The sequence below is a fragment of the Mytilus galloprovincialis genome, chromosome 5 (genome assembly GCF_965363235.1).
Source record: "Mytilus galloprovincialis chromosome 5, xbMytGall1.hap1.1, whole genome shotgun sequence".
Taxonomy (NCBI): Eukaryota; Metazoa; Mollusca; class Bivalvia; order Mytilida; family Mytilidae; genus Mytilus; species Mytilus galloprovincialis.
In genome coordinates this window covers 29,118,368-29,136,759 of record NC_134842.1, presented here as the reverse complement: position 1 = coordinate 29,136,759, position 18,392 = coordinate 29,118,368, and the positions used below count along the sequence as shown (strand labels likewise).

The 18,392-nt window shown below is 34.7% G+C and overlaps 1 protein-coding gene across 1 annotated transcript; it reads right to left on the bottom strand.

The window, feature by feature from the left end:
- Positions 1–1,183: 1,183 nt before the first annotated feature.
- LOC143075559 (endoglucanase) lies at positions 1,184–5,703 on the bottom strand. The gene is made up of 3 exons (XM_076251027.1): positions 5,546–5,703; positions 2,825–3,076; positions 1,184–1,586 (listed from the first exon to the last, which is right to left on the bottom strand). The coding sequence occupies exons 1-3, from the start codon at positions 5,577–5,579 to the stop codon at positions 1,237–1,239; spliced, it is 636 nt and encodes a 211-aa protein (XP_076107142.1). The 5' UTR covers positions 5,580–5,703; the 3' UTR covers positions 1,184–1,236.
- Between the last annotated feature and the right edge of the window lie 12,689 nt (positions 5,704–18,392).

Below are 18,392 nucleotides of genomic sequence, written 5' to 3'. Positions count from 1 at the left end.
CCCAGTTTCCATTCACAGTTTTACTCTTAGCTAGACTCTCTTATATTCAGACTGGTTTACGGTTGCATTCACGATTTAATCATTCAGTATCAGAAGTATTTCTAGAGTAGTTCTCGTTATTTGGCGATTTTTATCCTTACCAAAGTTGATGCATTACCGGCATTGAACATAAGACAACACATCAGTTGTTCAATATTAGTAATATATCTATTTCGGTCTTTAATTAGATATAGGAAGATGTGGTATGAGTGCCAATGAGACAACTCTCCATCCCAGTCCCAATTTATAACAGTAAACCATTATAGGTCAAGATACGGTCTTCAACAAGGATCCTAGGCTCACACCAAATAGCAAGCTATAAAGGGCCCCAAAAACTACTATTGTAAAACCATTCAAATGGGAAAACCAACAGTCTAATCTATAAAAAAAAAAAAAAAAAAAAAAAAGAGAAACAAGAAACACTTATAAACCACATAAACAGACGACAACCACTGAACATCAGATTCCTTAGATTCCATCAGAGAGTGCGGTGTCGCTAGTGGAAGAGATTTCTTACACATTCAAAGCACTAAATATAAACGTCTATTTATACTGATCGTGTTGATCAATGTTTTATTTTATGTGTAGTGTTTTGTTTAGTGATGTTTGCCCATAAGCATAGATGTTTTTGTCAGCCTTCTAATCATTGTTTTGTCTGCCTTTGTATCTTCTGGCTCTTTTTGCCGTCTTGAAAAGATTATTCCAAATGTCTGTTACTTTAGATTGTGTTGCACGTCTTTGTTTTGCTGTTCTGTATACCTCCCTTCTTGTTTTTCTTTTTTCTTTTCTGTATATCTATTTCCACCATTTTCCCTTGGGTTTTTTTCCGTTGTTTTCATTGTTTTCTCACTCAGCGTCTCACAAAACCGAATGAATTTGAAACGGAAAGAAAGAGCCAGTTTATTTTTCCTTCACAAACGCCTTTCGGCATATATTATAAAATTGAAAATGAAAATGCGGAATGTGTCAAAGAGACAACAACCCGATAATAGAGCAGACAACAGCCGAAAGCCACCAATGGGTCTTCAATGCAGCGATAAACTCCCGTACCCGAAGTTTGACTATCATTGTTTATGCCTTTACAATAGCACTATAAGCACCACTTCTTTGCATATGGTTTGATAGTTTGGGAACAACAAAAATATATTCTTTATTTATTTTATTGATCAATTGTGATATTGTTATCAGATGAAGCCTTTATAAAGATTCATTACTTGTTTCGTTCAGACTCCGTTTGCCTTGATGAGCACATTGGCACTGTCCATACATGCTATTACTTGGTGTCCTATGATCATGGTTGTGCTCGGAGTCACAGTTGACTACCTCCCATGTTGTTTCTGGATTGTTCCATCCCATTCCTGTGACTTGGCTTCTTCCATTTTCCAAATCCAAGTGAAGTTCGTATCCATATTTGTTATGACCACCGTATTGTGACCCTTGGTTGCACCAGTCTTGATTTGGGTATATGTTCGGACATAGATTGGTGATCATGAAGGTTTTAGATAGTCCTTCACGAACTGGTCCTCCCTGGCCTGGAACGTATCCCCCTACAATGCAAACATAATAGCGTACCGTCACATAATCATAATCTTTAAAAATGAACCAGCAACATATATGAAATCTCAATTGGGTTGGGAGGAGGTTCACTTCCTATATACAAGGTGATATAACTAAACGTTTTCAAGCTTGAAATTATGTGAATAGTTCGGGAAAACTGTCAGAATTATATAATAAGTCAACAAAGTTCCCCATAACGGCTTCGTCTGTCATCTTTCTTGGTGTTCCCGGATGTTTTTAAAGCTGTTTTTTTAGTAGCCCCCGCCCCTCCCCCCGGAGCAAAATGAGACTCGAGTCAATCTTCATATTCAAGCCTGAACAATGAAGTTGTGTCAAACCTTCCCTTCCCTCTTAAAAATTGTCTTCCTACCATTACATTTTGTATAAACAATCTTGGGGAAACTGGAAGCACCGCTTTAGGTCAGACGTTTTGGACTAAGCACCGTTAATGCCTAGAACATTTTCCTATCCATTCTAGGTATATTTCGAATTCCACCTAATAAAAATATATCTTTAATACTATTCATAAGAGCACTTTCTTTCCTTTTTCGGCATGTCCTGCCAATCCCTTAAGGACTTTTTAATGTAGTATGTGTCCTTAACTGCGACCACGATCGTACCTGTTGGAGGTTTCTTACAGAAATAGTTTTCGCGCACGCACGTTGATGGACTAGTTTGCCCTAAACAGTACCATCTGCCAATATTTTCTTCCTCCAAAAATCTATCAACGTTAAATATTTGATCCACACATACATAATTTTTATACAAGTTAGGTATAGGAATAAACACAGAATAAATTGGTCCGGCTTTGTTCACTGAAATATTATCGATCTAGTGCAATGTTTTGGTAAATAAACTCATCATAGATACCAGGGTTGAAACTTTATATTTACGCCAGACGCGCGTTCCGTCTACAAAAGACTAATCAGTGACGCTCGAATAAAAAAATGTTAAAAAGGCCAAATAAAGTACGAAGTTGAAGAGCATTGAGCACCAAAAATTCCTAAAAGTTTTGCCAAATACATGTACAGCTAAGGTAATCTATACCTGAGGTAGAAAAGCCTTAGTATTTCAAAAATTCAAAGTTTTGTTAACAGTTAATTTATGATTATGAACATATCATTGATAACTCAAGTCAACCCAGAAGTGCTGACTACTGGGCTGGTGATACCCTCGGGGAAATGCAAGAACATATACAAGTTTTTAACTGTATTGAACTTGATAATACCTGTTGTTGTTAGTTTTATGCATTGGCCACAGTGCTGTCCACACCATCCTTTGTTACCACTATCAAAGTACATCTGACTAGCAGCGGCAACAAAACTTCCAGCGTTCCAGCCAAATTGAGCGTCACCACTTGCTGGTCCACAGCCACAAGCTCCCTTGTGCGAATCGTGGTAGTTGGTAGTTGAAGCGCATGATTTGCCATTATACCTTCTTGGGTTACCAGAACATTTCTGATTGGCCGAAACACTGTACACTGAAAATTTACGTACTCTTTTGTTAAAATGATTTGATAATATATGTCTGTTGCTTTTATAGTGCTATTAGAGTTTTAACTTGAAATATTGAAGTGTTTCTTTAAGCTGGATACAACAGAGCAGTAATAAGGGCTAGATCGCACTCCCTCTCTACCTCTTTTCAACAATTAAGGTGGTACCTAACACTACAGGGAGATAACTCTATAAAATCAGCTAAACGTTTTAATTACGTTGTGTTGTAAATGGAATATTAAGCTTCTCAATGATCAAAATTGGTGGGTGTCAAATTGCTATATAACCAGTGTAATATTTCTGACAAAACTGTTGGTTCAAAATTTTTTAAATTTTTATATTTTTGTTAAAGTGTCAAAGTAAATACTTTGACAAAATTTTATGAAAATTAAACGAGCCAAATTAATTTTAGTGAAAGTGTTGGATACCACCTTAAAACGTGAAAAATAATGGCCTGATGTATGCTTTTAAAATAAAAGATGAGCTAATATGACAGGCAGCAAACGACGACAACCACTAAATTACTGCTCATGGCTTGCAGCAAACATGTCAGCTATGTGGCGGAGTTAAACATGTTTATGAGCGCTTAACTTTCCCAATACATGGAGCAGTTGTATAACAGCATAGCATAGAATAGAATAGAATAGAATATTTTTATTTCCCAAATTACAGGGCCCATAAAGGGCATAAATCAGATACAATTGATTTACATAATTGGTAACAACAACAATAATAGAGGCATATACATATATATTTGGAATGTAAGCATTGGTCAGAATCAAGCTAAAAACCACGTATATATTATGAATAAAAGAATAATAAAATTACATTATATATGTATTTATTCTCAAATTATTTACTTGACTTAGTGTCAGTGTTCATACCTGATCTCCTTAATTCAAAACAGTCACAAATATAACAGCCCAGTTTTTCCATAAGAGTAACATTTTCATAGCATAAAAACAAACCGTAAAAATCGGATCATGCTAATACATCCCATTTCATTTCATTGTGAACATAAATTATAGTTTTGTTTATTTCTAATTAGAGCTGTACACGTATGTTCCATACAAATAATGCATTTGTTAAAGACTTGAAGGATTTTTCGAAAACGAGAGTTTTCTTCTCTTATTTTTTTTTAATTATTTTCTGTTGTTTCTATGGGGTTTAGCTATTTAATTTTCTGTTGTTTCTATGGGGTTTAGCTATGTAATTTTCTGTTGTTTCTATGGGGTTTAGCTATGTAATTTTCTGTTGTTTCTATGGGGTTTAGCTATGTAATTTTCCGCGAGGAGACTTTGAATTTGAACACCATATCCCTTCTTTTCCTTCATAATAATGTTTCGTTTGAAATAATCTAACCTTAAAGCACAACATTGACCATATATTAATGAGGGGTCTGATGGGTTATTTTCGTTCTTCGTGGTCGGCGCATTTTCGCTATCAGGATCCGTTTTTCTACAGATTTTTTATATTTTTATATTTTCGTGATCCGTGATCATGGAAATTTATTTTCTGTGAATCGTAATTGACAAAAAAATCAACTCGTGAATCGTGCATGTTTATTTTACTTGTCAATTTTTTGGGAGAACTGTACAAACTAGCAGAGAAAATATATACTCCAATTATAAGATGTGCGCGAAATTGAACATAAGAATAAAAAGAATGCATTTTTTTAGTGTGATTTGAAAAAAATCCGAAAAGAACAACTGCATATACTAATTTTTTGTCATGGATGAATACCCCATATCCTATGTTTTTCCATTATAAAAACTTTCTTCGTATTTTAACACGTCGTGCTGTTGAGGATGATTCAGCACCACAGTGGTATTGTACCAAACTGACCCTTTATACTACCTTCGGGAGCAGTAAATGGCAACATCTAAGAGAAGAGACATTTTTAGTCATCCGCGCTTTAATTCATGAACAAAATATAACTTAAGACGAGCCTAAATTAACCGAGCGGATCTAGCATTCTTGAAAGTGAAAAATACTTTCCCTAAAAATATTTTTTTACATTAAATTACCAGTAAGCTTAAGTTTGAAAATAAAAAAAACTTGTACTTGATACTGACCATACATATTTTCAATTCAAATTCTAAAACGTTGAAAGCAAAAAAAAGACTTCAAAAACGTTACATTAATTTAAGACCATATGGCCTTAACGCATTTACTGAATTTTAAATCAGCAGCTGTAAAATCTTTGCACTTATGAATTCAGAAAACTGTTCATATGAAATCCAGATTTGTTATTGCGTACAAATGTCAAATTGTGGTGTGCCACTTTGGGAATGGTCTTAACCGATAAGCATTTCTCAATATTCGTAATTTTCCGCAGATTTTTTCTATGTTGGGCAAAACGAAGTAGCAGTTTATAAGGAGACCCCCTAATTGACGTAACAGCTGCACTTCTGGTCGTTTAAAAAGCGATTGTAAGCAAGTTGCATTGTACTTACCAAGAACGAGAAGAGACAACACCAAGTATTTCATATTTTCCTGAGATCTGTGCAACTTTTAATAAAGAAGAAATAGTTGACGAAGGTTTTATAAGTAGTGTTCTTATCGTTCCAGATCAGGGCTATCTCTCTGATTGTCTTATAAAACCAAACAGGATAGTTCAGAGGTGAAATAATGTAACGTTAGACTATAATTTGGTCTATATTGAAAGCAAATATTATTGCACACATAAATGGGACATGATTCTTCTATTTCATAAAGCAAACGAAAATGTACAACACTTTATATAGAAAATTGCTTTAATTTATTGTTATCTATTCGAATGCAGAGGTCGACTTTTGAAAACATAATTCTAAAATTACCGGGTATGTTATTTGAAAATATTTCGAATATGCCTGAATATCACCTTCTGATTCATAATCATTCTGTGGAAAATTCTAATTAGGGATTTTTATGCCCCATCTACGATAGTAGAGGGCCATTATGTTTTCTGGTCTGTGCTTCCGTTCGTGCGTGCGTTCGTCCGTCCGTTTGTCCGTCCGTTCGTTCGTCTGTGCGGCCGTTCAGGTTAAAGTTTTTGATGAAGCTGAAGTCCAATCAACTTGAAACTTAGTACACTTGTTGCTTATGATATGATCTTTCTAATTTTAAAGCCAAATTAGACTTTTGACCCCAATTTCACGGTCTACTGAACATAGAAAATGAAAGGGGAGTTTCAGGTTAAAGTTTTTGGTCAAGGTAGTTTTTGATGAAGCTCAAGTCCAATAAACTTGAAACTTCGTATATATAATAGTATAATCTTTCTAATTTTAATGCCAAATTAGATTATTACCCAATTTTTACAGTCCATGGAACATGGAAAAGGATGGTGCGAGTGGGGCATCCGTGTACTTTGGACACATTCTTGTTATGTATCGTTTAAGATAATAAACTGATTATTTCAGCCCATTAATAAGAAAGACCAATTTTAAAATAAGAGATCTGCAAGTTTGAAAATACGCCAAATCAACAGATTGGATTAAAGGCTTATTGGATAAGCATTAATTGGGGGAAATGACACAATTCGACCTCTATGATCATGATATCTTTTTAACAAACCAACGTTTATCCATTGCTGTTTGGTTTGGTATGCACGAAAAACTTTTTGATTACCTTTTCATAGGCGGACCCAGGGGGTCCGGGGGTTGGAACCTCCCCTTTTTTTATTTGACGATAAATGACGATCAATGATCAATAGGGACAGTGTAGTTGGAACCCCCCTTTTCCCTTTGTCCTGGGTTAGGAACCCCCTTTTTTAAATGGCTGGATCCGCCCCTGCTTTTAAAACCTCTCTTTATATTAAACATGACAAAGGTATTTCACAAAATATGAAACAGAATTTTGTTCAGATAATAAAGCATTCCCGAAAAGGGAAAAGTTTTAATCCAAAAGAAAAACACGAGGCTCCAAGAACCTGCATAAATTTTGTAAACTTTCATAATATACGTTTAAAAAGTTGATTGCAAATTTTGTGCTGCAACTCATATACAGGCAGTCTTCTTCTCTAATGTGAAAGGTGAACATGTAAAGATTTTTCTCTAATTCTTACTCAATATATCCCTTTCTGCACCCATTGTATAAAAAAATTAATCAACGTGTGGTTCGTTTGATCTCAGTTCTTCATTGGTTAAAATCCGATTGTGATGTCGAATTTACTTATTTTTTCCTCTGAATTTCCTATTGTGACGGCATGAAAAAAGGCGACCATGCCTGATGACGTCACATAGAAAGAACACATCTTTTTGCAGATCAGTCGCAAAGAAGGAATAAGTTTGCCAGCGTATTGTTTGAAAAGCATTAGAGAAACAGATTCCACCACCAAATATCGTGTAATACGATATTTATCCACTCTCGACAGTTAAATTTTAAATATTTAAAACCTCGCGTTTTAAATTTGAAAATTTAACTGTCTCGAGTGGATAAATAAAGGCAACAGTAGTATACCGCTGTTCAAAACTCATAAATTCATGGACAAAAAACAAAATCGGGGTAACAAACTAAAACCGAGGGAAACGCATTAAATATAAGAGGAGAACAACGACACAACACTAAAATGTAACACACACAGAAACAGACCAAGCATCAGACAAAATTCCTACGAGAATAACAAATATAACATCAAAACCAAATACATGAATTTGGGATAGACAAGTGCCATGACACGTCTTATCGCAATGTGAAATTACACTCAAAAATAAGATAAAACAAACGACGCAACGTTAAAATGTAACACACACAGAAACGAACAATAATATAACAATGGCCATATTCCTGACTTGGTACAGGACATTTTTAAAGGAAAAAATGGTGGGTTGAACCTGGTTTTGTGGCATGCCAAACCTCGCACTTTAATGGCAATGTTAAATATAACATTGAAATGACAACATAATATTACAGGACTACAATACAAATAATTAGGAGAACGTATTAGACAAAGAAACACATGATTAATGAATAACAAAAAGCATCAGGTTTAAAATTCAATACGTCAAAAACGCGCCTCGTCCACACAAGACTCACCAGTGACGCCCAGATATAAAAGATCGAAAGCGAAAAAAAGTACAAAGTTATACAGCACTGAAGATCAAAAGTTGAAAAAGGCTGTGTCAAATACAGCTATGTTTTAATGCTTGGGATAAGAACATCCTTATTATTTAGAACAATTAATGCTATTGCAAACAGTAAATTTTATCAAATGAATATAACAGATATACATAATGAAACTGAAGTATTAACTCATTACAGAACACAAACACGAATACATAATGCAAAGACCAACACAGAATAGACACACCCGATTCAGTCAAGGCCTCAACTCAGTAAATTGTGAAAATGTCGTCACATACGATGGTTAAAAAGGCATTAAAAATTACGTCACATTTGAATTTATGAAATTTCTGAAACATCAGAAGAATGACGTCACATATGAAAAACTATATCTCAAAAGTAAGATAGAATTAGGATTGATTAAAGATTATAATAGAACTAAATACTGATATTGCATTTAAACACAATGCATATTGCAATACTTATTAATAGCAATTAACTATATATATGTCCAGTTTGTTATGAATCCAACTTCAAACGTAAATTATCGTACAGATTACGTTGACCAAAATTAAATCTAATAAATGACGGCGGTGATTAATTTTTCTTTCCATAACACATAAATATAATAGAAAAGACGTCAACACATTTGACAAAATCCGATGAGAATTACAAATATATATAACATTAAACATTTAAATTAAATACATGAATTTGGGATAGACAAGTACCGTAACACGTCTTATAGTAATGCGAATTCACACTCAGCAAAACAGTCACAATCGGGAATAAGTCACGTTTGGTAATTAAAAGATTAGACGACATAATGACAAACCACAATCTACCATGTGGTAAAAATGTCCTTAGCTAGTTTGGTTAAAGACACATCGTATGGATCCACCAATTCGTGATGGTGTCCATAAAATTTACGGAGTGTCAATTTTAATCTGTCCTCCTCATAACTTTGTTGGAGTAGTTTCTGCGTAAGGAGCACACTCCTGTATATGAAGTCCGTATAGTGTGAACAAGCACGTGAATAACGTATCAATTGTGATATGTAAACACCATACGAAGGGGCAGATGGTATGTTACTGCTGAGAAATGGGAAATTGATAATTGGGAAGTTGAAATCGTCCCGTTTGTCATAGATTTTCGTGTGAAGTCGTCCATCTACGTCAACATTGAGGAAAATATCAAGGTATGAAGCAGTCCTTCTAGTATCAGTAGTATCCTTAATTTCAAGTTCACTGGGATATATGAGATGTAAGTATTGGCTGAAGTATGGGTTATTCAATGATAAAACATCATCAATATATCGGAAAGTAAAATTAAAGAATTTCGCAAGGTGCTTTTTCTTTTTGTCTTTTAGAAGGTTCTGAATGAATTCTGCTTCATACGAGTACAAAAACAAATCAGCCAGCAGGGGTGCACAAAATATCGTATTACACTCCATGCAGTGGTAGAATCTATATTTAACCGACAGTTTTTGTTCTACCGCGTAAATAATTAATCAAAGGAGTACAGATTGGAAATCCAGGTAATGGTCACGTTACAATTTTCAAAGATCAGACAACGTCTTATCACAAATTACAGAATACTGTCTTATCATAATATAGGACGAAGTCGGTGATTTGTCAGTAAGCGGTGTTTTGGTACTGGCATGATGTATAGGGTGATCATACATTTTACTAAAAATTAAAACTTGTGGGTACTATTTTAAAACAATTTCCGAGTATGTATTTCCCCCAAAGATGATTCAATCGTGTCCTAGTAATTCCGAGCATGTGAGATAAAAAAAAAAAAATATGGTATACGATATGAAGTCAACTTCAAGTCCCAAAAGAAGAAGAAACGGGGAAATTCATTTATAAAAAAATTACTGCAAATTCTAAAACTATCATGATCATAATAACGATACGCGATCGAATGAAAAAGTATTTCAACTGGCTAGGCAAAACCACAAGAGAAACTTAACAATCTGAGCAATGTACAATAACAACGTATATCAAGTATTATATAATGTTACGTTTATTCATAAAATAAATATCAAAAGTGTAATTTGAATTGCATTTTTTTTTCTAATGTCAAAGTTTTTTTAAGGTCTTCCTGCACAGTTATTTCGTAGTGCATTTCTTATAGACAATAAATGGGGGGGGGGGGGGGGATTCCCACATGCTCTTTCTCAATTATATTTTTACAATGTGTTGTACTACTTTTGGGACAAATTATATCAAAATTATAGAAACTTCATCGGCTCCGACTCAACAAATGTACAATTTTATGTTATATTTTTACAATGTGTTGTACTACTTTTGGGACAAATTATATCAAAATTATAGAAAAATTCATCGGCTCCGGCTCAACATATGGATATATTAATTTTATGTTAAGGGGGTCTTGAAATCTTACATTTTAGTACAGAAGACTGTTTACCCATAGTCTGATTAGCCCTGTGACTACAACCAGTGGCGGATCTAGAAATTTTCATAAGTGGGGCCCACTGACTGCTCTAAGAGGGGGCCCGCTTCAGTCACGCTTCAGTGATTCCCTATATAAGCAACCAAATTCTTTCCCAAAAAGGGGGGGCGGGCCCCCTGCCCCCCCTCTAAAGCCGCCTCTGACAATCAGTCTATAAACCTTATTGCCGAAACGAAACATCCATTAATGTTGTCAAGGAGAAATTCTACAACTTCATCACACCTCCAAGTATGTATATCTTACATATTTACCTTTCACGCACAGGCACTTGTTTCTATCCATGAGGAGGTCGACTATCCATATAAATAGAAGAAGATGGCTATCGAATTTTTAATATGGGTAGTCGACCTCCCCATGGATAGAAACAAGTGCATATGCTTTCACATTAGAGAAGAAGACGAGATATGAGTTGCAGCGCAAGCATTGCAATCCGGTAGACTTTTTAAACGATTGGTTGTAGTTAAGAAACCAGTGTTCTGTGTGTGTAGATTACCAGTCGTGATGGTGGTTAACCTTAACCGAGTTTACCAAATATCAGTGGTTATAGTTACATACACTTCATGCTTTAAGCCCCAGTCCCCATAGACCACGATCGCACCACGATCACCGCGATCTAAAATAAATTCAGATCGTGATGAGCTCGAAATATGAGCGGCATGAAAATGTAAATTTTTGTTTGAATCACGTTGCTAACACGTCCTCATTACGCTTCTATAACGATCCCGCTACGATTATATACCAATATCACCACGCTTATTCTGCGACCTCACGATAATCACGATCTTTCTACTCTCATCGCGTTCTCACTACAACCATATCACGATTTATCCGATCTTACCACGCTTCTACTGCGATTATAGCACGCTCTTACCACGACCATACTATGATCATAACACGTTCATACCGCGATCTTAAGTCACGCTCCCGGCAATAACGTGTTCGATATAAATATGGTATCATTACTTCTATTTCTCATTGATACGTAGAGTTTCTCGGACAGTCATGCTACCAAAATTATCGTAAAGTGTAAGAGAAGAGGTAGAGGAAGAGGGACAGTGGAGGATCCAGAACTTTTCGTAAGGGGGGGGGGGGGGCGCTGACTGACCTATGGGGGGCCCGCTCCAGTCATGCTTCAATGACTCCCTATATAATCAACCAAATTTTTCCCACGAAAGGGGGGAGGGCCGGCCCCCAGGCCCCCCTGGATCCGCCTATGGAGAGATATGATTGCACTGAATCTTGATCCAAAAGATATATGTCGGACCGACCAACCTGAATCACAACTTATTGCTGGTCCATCAAGATGCTTTAGTGAACGGTAGTAGTGATGCTACAGATGTGTCAAGTATGATTAAGCGATAAAGAACAAGGGGTCCAAAGTATATACAGACAAAAAAAGCTTGAGAGCTTTTATAAATTTTATACGACAATGGCAATGAGCATGATGCTCGTAGTATGAACATTAGAACAGCGTTATGAGGACCGCATGGACGTACTAAAATCGTACTACGGTATTGAACAGCGTGGTATAAACGTGGTATAGTCATCGTGGAAGCGTGTTTGCCGGGGTTGCGGTAAGAACGTGATGGTCGTAGTAAATTCGCTGTGAGATCCGACTAGAATCGCGCTTTCGCAACGCTGTCGCTACGATGGTACAGCGACCTTTGCGATCTTACCACGATATTACTGCGCTCTCACTACGCTTCTGCTACGACCTGATTTCGCCACGACCGCACCACGATTGTTTTGAACATGTTCAAAGTTGGCCACGCTCATCACGATCATTTTTTTATTGATTGAAAAGAGTAACAGGAGAGGACCACCAACTGGTCCTCAGATAACTGTCAATCCTAGTCAATTAAGATTTGATTCTAAAACACCTACCACATCCCCAGGGTTTGAATTCTCGACCTCGGCTTTGACAGGCTATAGTGAGCTATTTTAGTTAGAACACTCTACCACCAAGACCAACTAGGTAAAAAATAGTTTTTGTAATATGTTGAAGCTTTTATTTTAAATTATTTTCTAGATTTGATTATACTATATTTTGATTTTTTGTTAAATAGATGGGAAGAATGTGGAGTCTCAACAGGGCAAGGGGAGGTAATATCCCTGTTTAACTCCTCTTACTTGAAATTTCATAAGTGTTTTTTATGGAAAACAACTTTTTTTTTACTTAAATATTTACATTTATACAAGTCTTCTTAAAACATCAGATGTATACTAGCTAAAATTGACTATTATTTAGGGTCCTGTTAATAAAAAAAATGTAACATGTGTAAGTAGAGCTCTTGATTTGGAGGGATGAAGAAATGATGGGTAACTACATTTGATTAGGTGAAATTTCAAAAAAACTGTTTTGTTAAAAGTGCATCTGATATTTTTTTTATTATGTATAATATTATTTCTGAAAGCAAGTGGACAGCAAAATAATGAGGACATGAAGCTTCTTGGCAGTCAAGAGTCAGGACAACAGCTCTAAGGGAGATGGTCAATTAAATCTTCAACCAAGTCTGAGACTTTACCATGAACAATATGTGGTGAGTTGAAATGTTTCACAAAAGATATGATAAAATTATTCGTTTATTAAGGTTTTTTTGTTTGATTTTGAGTATATCTACATCATTGCATACTGTAATCATAAGTATTACAGCCGATTGCATTGAGTGTGTAGGTAAATCTAATATCTTTGGTTAGCTTGCTTGCTAGCTGAACCGTGTACTACAGTCATTATTAGGTCAGGTAAACTATCCTCCTTTAAAAGTAGACTAGTCCGGCAGATAACTAATCGATTTCTTGAATGTGAACTTTACAGTGTCTTACGGTATAATTTATTTTCCGAATGCTCTAAATATATTGATCACTTTAGCAATCTTGATATGGACGATAAATTTATACAAATCATGAACTGTTCAAGTATCCAACACTATTTGTGTAAAATATTACATAAGTTTTTTATTCGAAGAAAATTATTTTCATAACAAATATATTTTAATCAGAATTTACAACTGTTCTTTAGCGTAAATATTTTTACCAGTAGAAAATTTTAATACAGGCAATATTTTTTAAGCTTTATATTACGTTGTATACGTCAATTTTAACCATAGTCAAGAAATTATTACATATTCAGATTTTTTAATTTGTTTTTAAAAACTTTGATATAAGAAAATTTTACAAGTATAAGAACTACGATATAGGAAAATTTTATAACTATAAGAAACATTTTTAATGAGTAATGTTTAGTTGTTTTAACTATTGATCATCAATTGTATAAAGTTTTATACTGTTAGTGTCTCATAAGTCAGTATTTATGGCTGGATATTGATTGTTTTATGTGTAAATATTATAATTGTTGTATATGTTTTATGGCAATCAATATGTGACACTTTAATAAACAAATTTATATATTTGTCTGTAGGACTAGGATACTTGGAAAGGAGGGTAGTTTACCTAACCTGATAATGACTTCATGGTTTAGCTAACAAGCTAGCTAACCAAGGATTCTTCTACCTTTCCCTACACACTCAATGAAATAGGCTGTAAATGTGTTTGCTTTCTACCTTTAGTATCAATAAAATTGAGAATGGAAATCGGGAATTTGACAAAGAGACAACAATCCGACCATAGAACAGACAACAGCAGAAGGTCACCAATAGGTCTTCAATGCAGCGAGAAACTCCCGCACCCGGAGGCGTCCTTCAGCTGGCCCCTTACCAAATATCTATACTAGTACAGTGATTATGGACGCCATACTAAACTCAGAATTATAAGTTTAGATATTGAAGACAAAAGTATATAACAAATTTATAAGAAATGAAACAAGGCATAATTTTGCTACTGATCTTATAGGCATAATTTGAAATTTAAAACAAAGATATATTTTCTTTCAGGTTTTTGAAATTACAATGTTTTCTTGGTCTTGGGAGTAAGACTTGGATATCTGATATTGTTAACATGTTGGTAGGTTATCAAAGCCCATAATAATAGTTTTTGACATCAATCTATTTTTAGTTAGTTTTCTCCTTTGAATTGTTTTACATTTGTCATTTCGAGGCCCTTTAAAATTATAAAGGACTATGCAGTATTGGCTTTGTTCATTGTTGAAAAATACAGTGACTGATATAGTTGTTAATTTTTGTGTAATTTGATATCGTGTGAAGAGTTATCTCATTGCCACATCATCTTATTTACAAATTTTTTCACAATTGGCGTCGTATCTCAAAAACGATTTATGATTGCTTAAAACTTTACACACTTCTTAGTTCTATTAATCTAAAGATTTGTATACTTTTTGGTGATGATTCAAAATTTTATTTGAGGGGAAATTGAGGTTTTTTTTCGAGCCTGCGACTTTTGTCGCAGAAAGCTTAACATAGGGATAGTGATCCGGCGGCGGCGGCGTTAGCTAACTTCTTAAATATAAAAAAGAAGATGTGGTATGATTGCCAATGCGACAACTGTCCACAAGAGACAAAAATGACTTAAAAGCTGTATATTTTAGAAGGTGGAAGTCCTAAATGCTTCATACTTTGCATATGGATGCCTCATGTTACGAAATTTCTGTCAGTCACATGTCCAATGTCATTGAGCTCATTTTCATGGTTCAGTGACTACTTGGAAAAAAGTTAACATTTTGTATTGTTAAATTTACTCTTATTATAAGTAATGGGATAACTATATTTGGTATGTGCGTACCTTGCAAGATCCTCATGCCCGTTAGTCAGTTTTCACTTGATCTCGACCTCATTTCATGGATCAGTGAACAAGGTTACGTTTTGGTGATCAAGTCCATTTCTCAGATACTATAAACAATAGGTCTAGTATATTCGGTGTATGGAAGAGCTGTAATGTGTACATGTCCAACTGGTAGGTATCATCTGACCTTGACCTCATTTTCATGGTTCAGTGGTTACAGTTATTTTTTTTGTTTTTGTCTGTTTTTCTTAAACTATAAGCATTAGGTCAACTATATTTGTTGTATGGAAGAATTGTTAGCTGTACATGCCTGCCTGGCATGGTTCATCTGACTTTGACCTCATTTTCAGGGTTCATTGGTCAAATTTTTTTTTTTTTGGGTTAATGATATGTAACAGTTGTAATAAATGAGGACTATCAACATAATATCAATGTTTAGTAAAGAAGGTGAGACATTTCAGTGTGTGCACTCTTGTTGAGTTTTAGTCTTTTTTCAAATACTATATGCAATAGGTTAACCATATTTGGTGTATGGAAATATTTTATGATCTATATATCAGTCGCACAGGTTTAATTTGACCTTGACCTCATTTTCACGGTTCATTGCTCAGTGTTTAGTTTTTGTGTTTTGATTTTTGTTTTTCTTAAACTATAAGTAATAGGTCAACTTTATTGTTGAATGGAAGAACTGTAAGCTGTTCGTGTCCAACCAACAGGTGTCATCTGACCTTGACCTCATTTTCACGGTTCATTGCTCAGCTCAGTGTTAAGTTTTTGTGTTTTTGTTTGTTTTTCTTAAACTATAAGTATTAAGTCGACTATATTTGTTGTATGGAAGAATTATTAGCTGAACATGCCTGTCTGGCATGGTTTATCTGACCTTGACCTCATGTTCATGGTTCAATGGTCAATGTTTAGTTTTCTTGGTTAGTGTTAAGTTTATGTGACAGTTGTAATGTAGCTTTATATGTCGCACCGTATCTCAAAAACCATTATTGATTATTGCATAAAACTTTACCAACTTCTTTAATAGTTATATTATTCTTCAGATCTGTATATTTTTTGGTGATGATTCAAAATAGATATAGGAAGATGTGGTGTGAGTGCCAATGAGACAACTCTCCATCCAAATAACAATTTAAAAAAGTAAACCATTATAGGTCAATGTACGGCCTTCAACACGGAGCCTTGGCTCACACCGAACAACAAGCTATAAAGAGCCCCAAAATTACGTGTGTAAAACCATTCAAACGAGTAAACCAACGGTCTAATCTATATAAAAAAACGAGAAACACGTATAAATTACATAAACAAACGACAACTACTGTACATCAGATTCCTGATTTATGACAGGTACAAACATTTTAGAGTTATTGCGTTTTTTGTTAGTTGATGATTCAAAATAGTATTCACAAACTATAGTATAGTTCAATCATGTGACATTCCGTGTAAATTAGTTCAATTTAAATGTGTGAGTATAATATGTCAGATATATATGCATGGACACTGAGCAGACCCCCACTACCCGATTTTTTTACATGTTGACAGAAAAAAAAAAAGCTTTCATAAACTGTAATCACAGAGATATGTCTTTGCAAATATTCAAAGTCAGTGAACCATGGGTGAAGGTACATGGCTAAACAATCTCCATGGAAATGAGATTTGCCAAATACCATTGGCTTATCATAAGTAGTTAACATTTAACCTAAACACAAACTAATGCAAAATTTCAGTCAATCAACCATGGCTGAGGGGCGGAGCCAAATAATCTCCGTGGAAATGATATATATGTGAATGCTTATACAAACTACCTGAACAGAGCAGAACTGCATACGAATTATCATTAACTTACCACTAGCGGTTCCCCATAAACTAGACCTAATCACAAACTAATACATGAAAACTAAGCAAAAATATCGAGGTCAATAGACCATGACTGAGGGTGTGGAGCCAGGATCATCTCCGTGGAAATGAGATATCTCAAAGCTTATACAAAGTTCTGCATACAAATTGACAAACTCAACACTGGTGGTTCCCCATAAACTGACCTAATCACTAACTAATACATGAAAACATAAGCAACCAGGTGCTCCGCAGGGCGCAGCTTTATACGACCGCAGAGGTCGAACCCTGAACAGTTGGGGCAAGTATGGACAAAACATTCAAGCGTGATACAGCTCTGAATTTGGATTGTGATCAAATTTTTGACATTACATGGTTTTTTTTACACAAAACAAATGTCAAGATTTTACAAATCAATTAAAGATTTCTTCTTCAAACTTTTTAAATCTAAAATTAAATAGTTGACACAGCATAGGTTTCTGACACAGAATGAATGTGGTCTAATGAACTTAAAAGTTTTTTTTTTTGCCTTTGAGCAATTCACTATGCTGTTGAATATTAATCCTCTCAAAAAAATGTTTGAAGAAATTTTCTTTTTATTTATGAAATCTGAAATGAGAAAAATTTACCCCCCCCCCTTTTTTTCACATCCCCGTTTCCCTTTTTCCAAAACTGATATCAATTCAAATTTCTAATGGAGTTTGCAACAATAACTACTCTTTTAAATACATCATAAAATATTAAAATGTAAAATAAAGTGCTTGTTATCACTGAATGGTAAAGATTGGTTGGTAGTAAAAGTGAATATACATTGTTTATTGTATAAAACAATAAAAAAAACTTCATCAGCAACATTTTATATTGGCAAATTTCCAATGAAGGTTTTTACATAAAGTTATTGGCAAATAAAAATAGAAAATGACATCATAGTCATGTCTGGCAAATGTCCAACATACATTATCTAACAAGAATGTGTCCAAAGTACACGGATGCGCCACTCCCACTATCATTTTCCATGTTCAATGGACCGTGAAATTGGATAAAAAATATAATTAGGCATTAAAATTAGAAAGATAATATCATAGGGAACATTTGTACTAAGTTTCAAGTTGATTGGACTTCAACTTCATCAAAAACTACCTTGACCAAAAACTTTAACCTGAAACATGCACTTTCATTTTCTATGTTCAGTGGACCGTGAAATTGGGGTCAAAAGTTTAATTTGGCTTTAAAATTAGAAAGATC

Bases quoted from the DNA above. Each gene is read 5' to 3' on its own strand.
- LOC143075559 (XM_076251027.1), bottom strand. From the start codon at position 5,579: ATGAAATACTTGGTGTTGTCTCTTCTCGTTCTTG. The intron at 3,077-5,545 runs GTAAGTACAATG...GTAAATTTTCAG, and splicing joins GTTGTCTCTTCTCGTTCTTG to TGTACAGTGTTTCGGCCAAT. The intron at 1,587-2,824 runs GTATTATCAAGT...TTTGCATTGTAG, and splicing joins CATAAAACTAACAACAACAG to GGGGATACGTTCCAGGCCAG.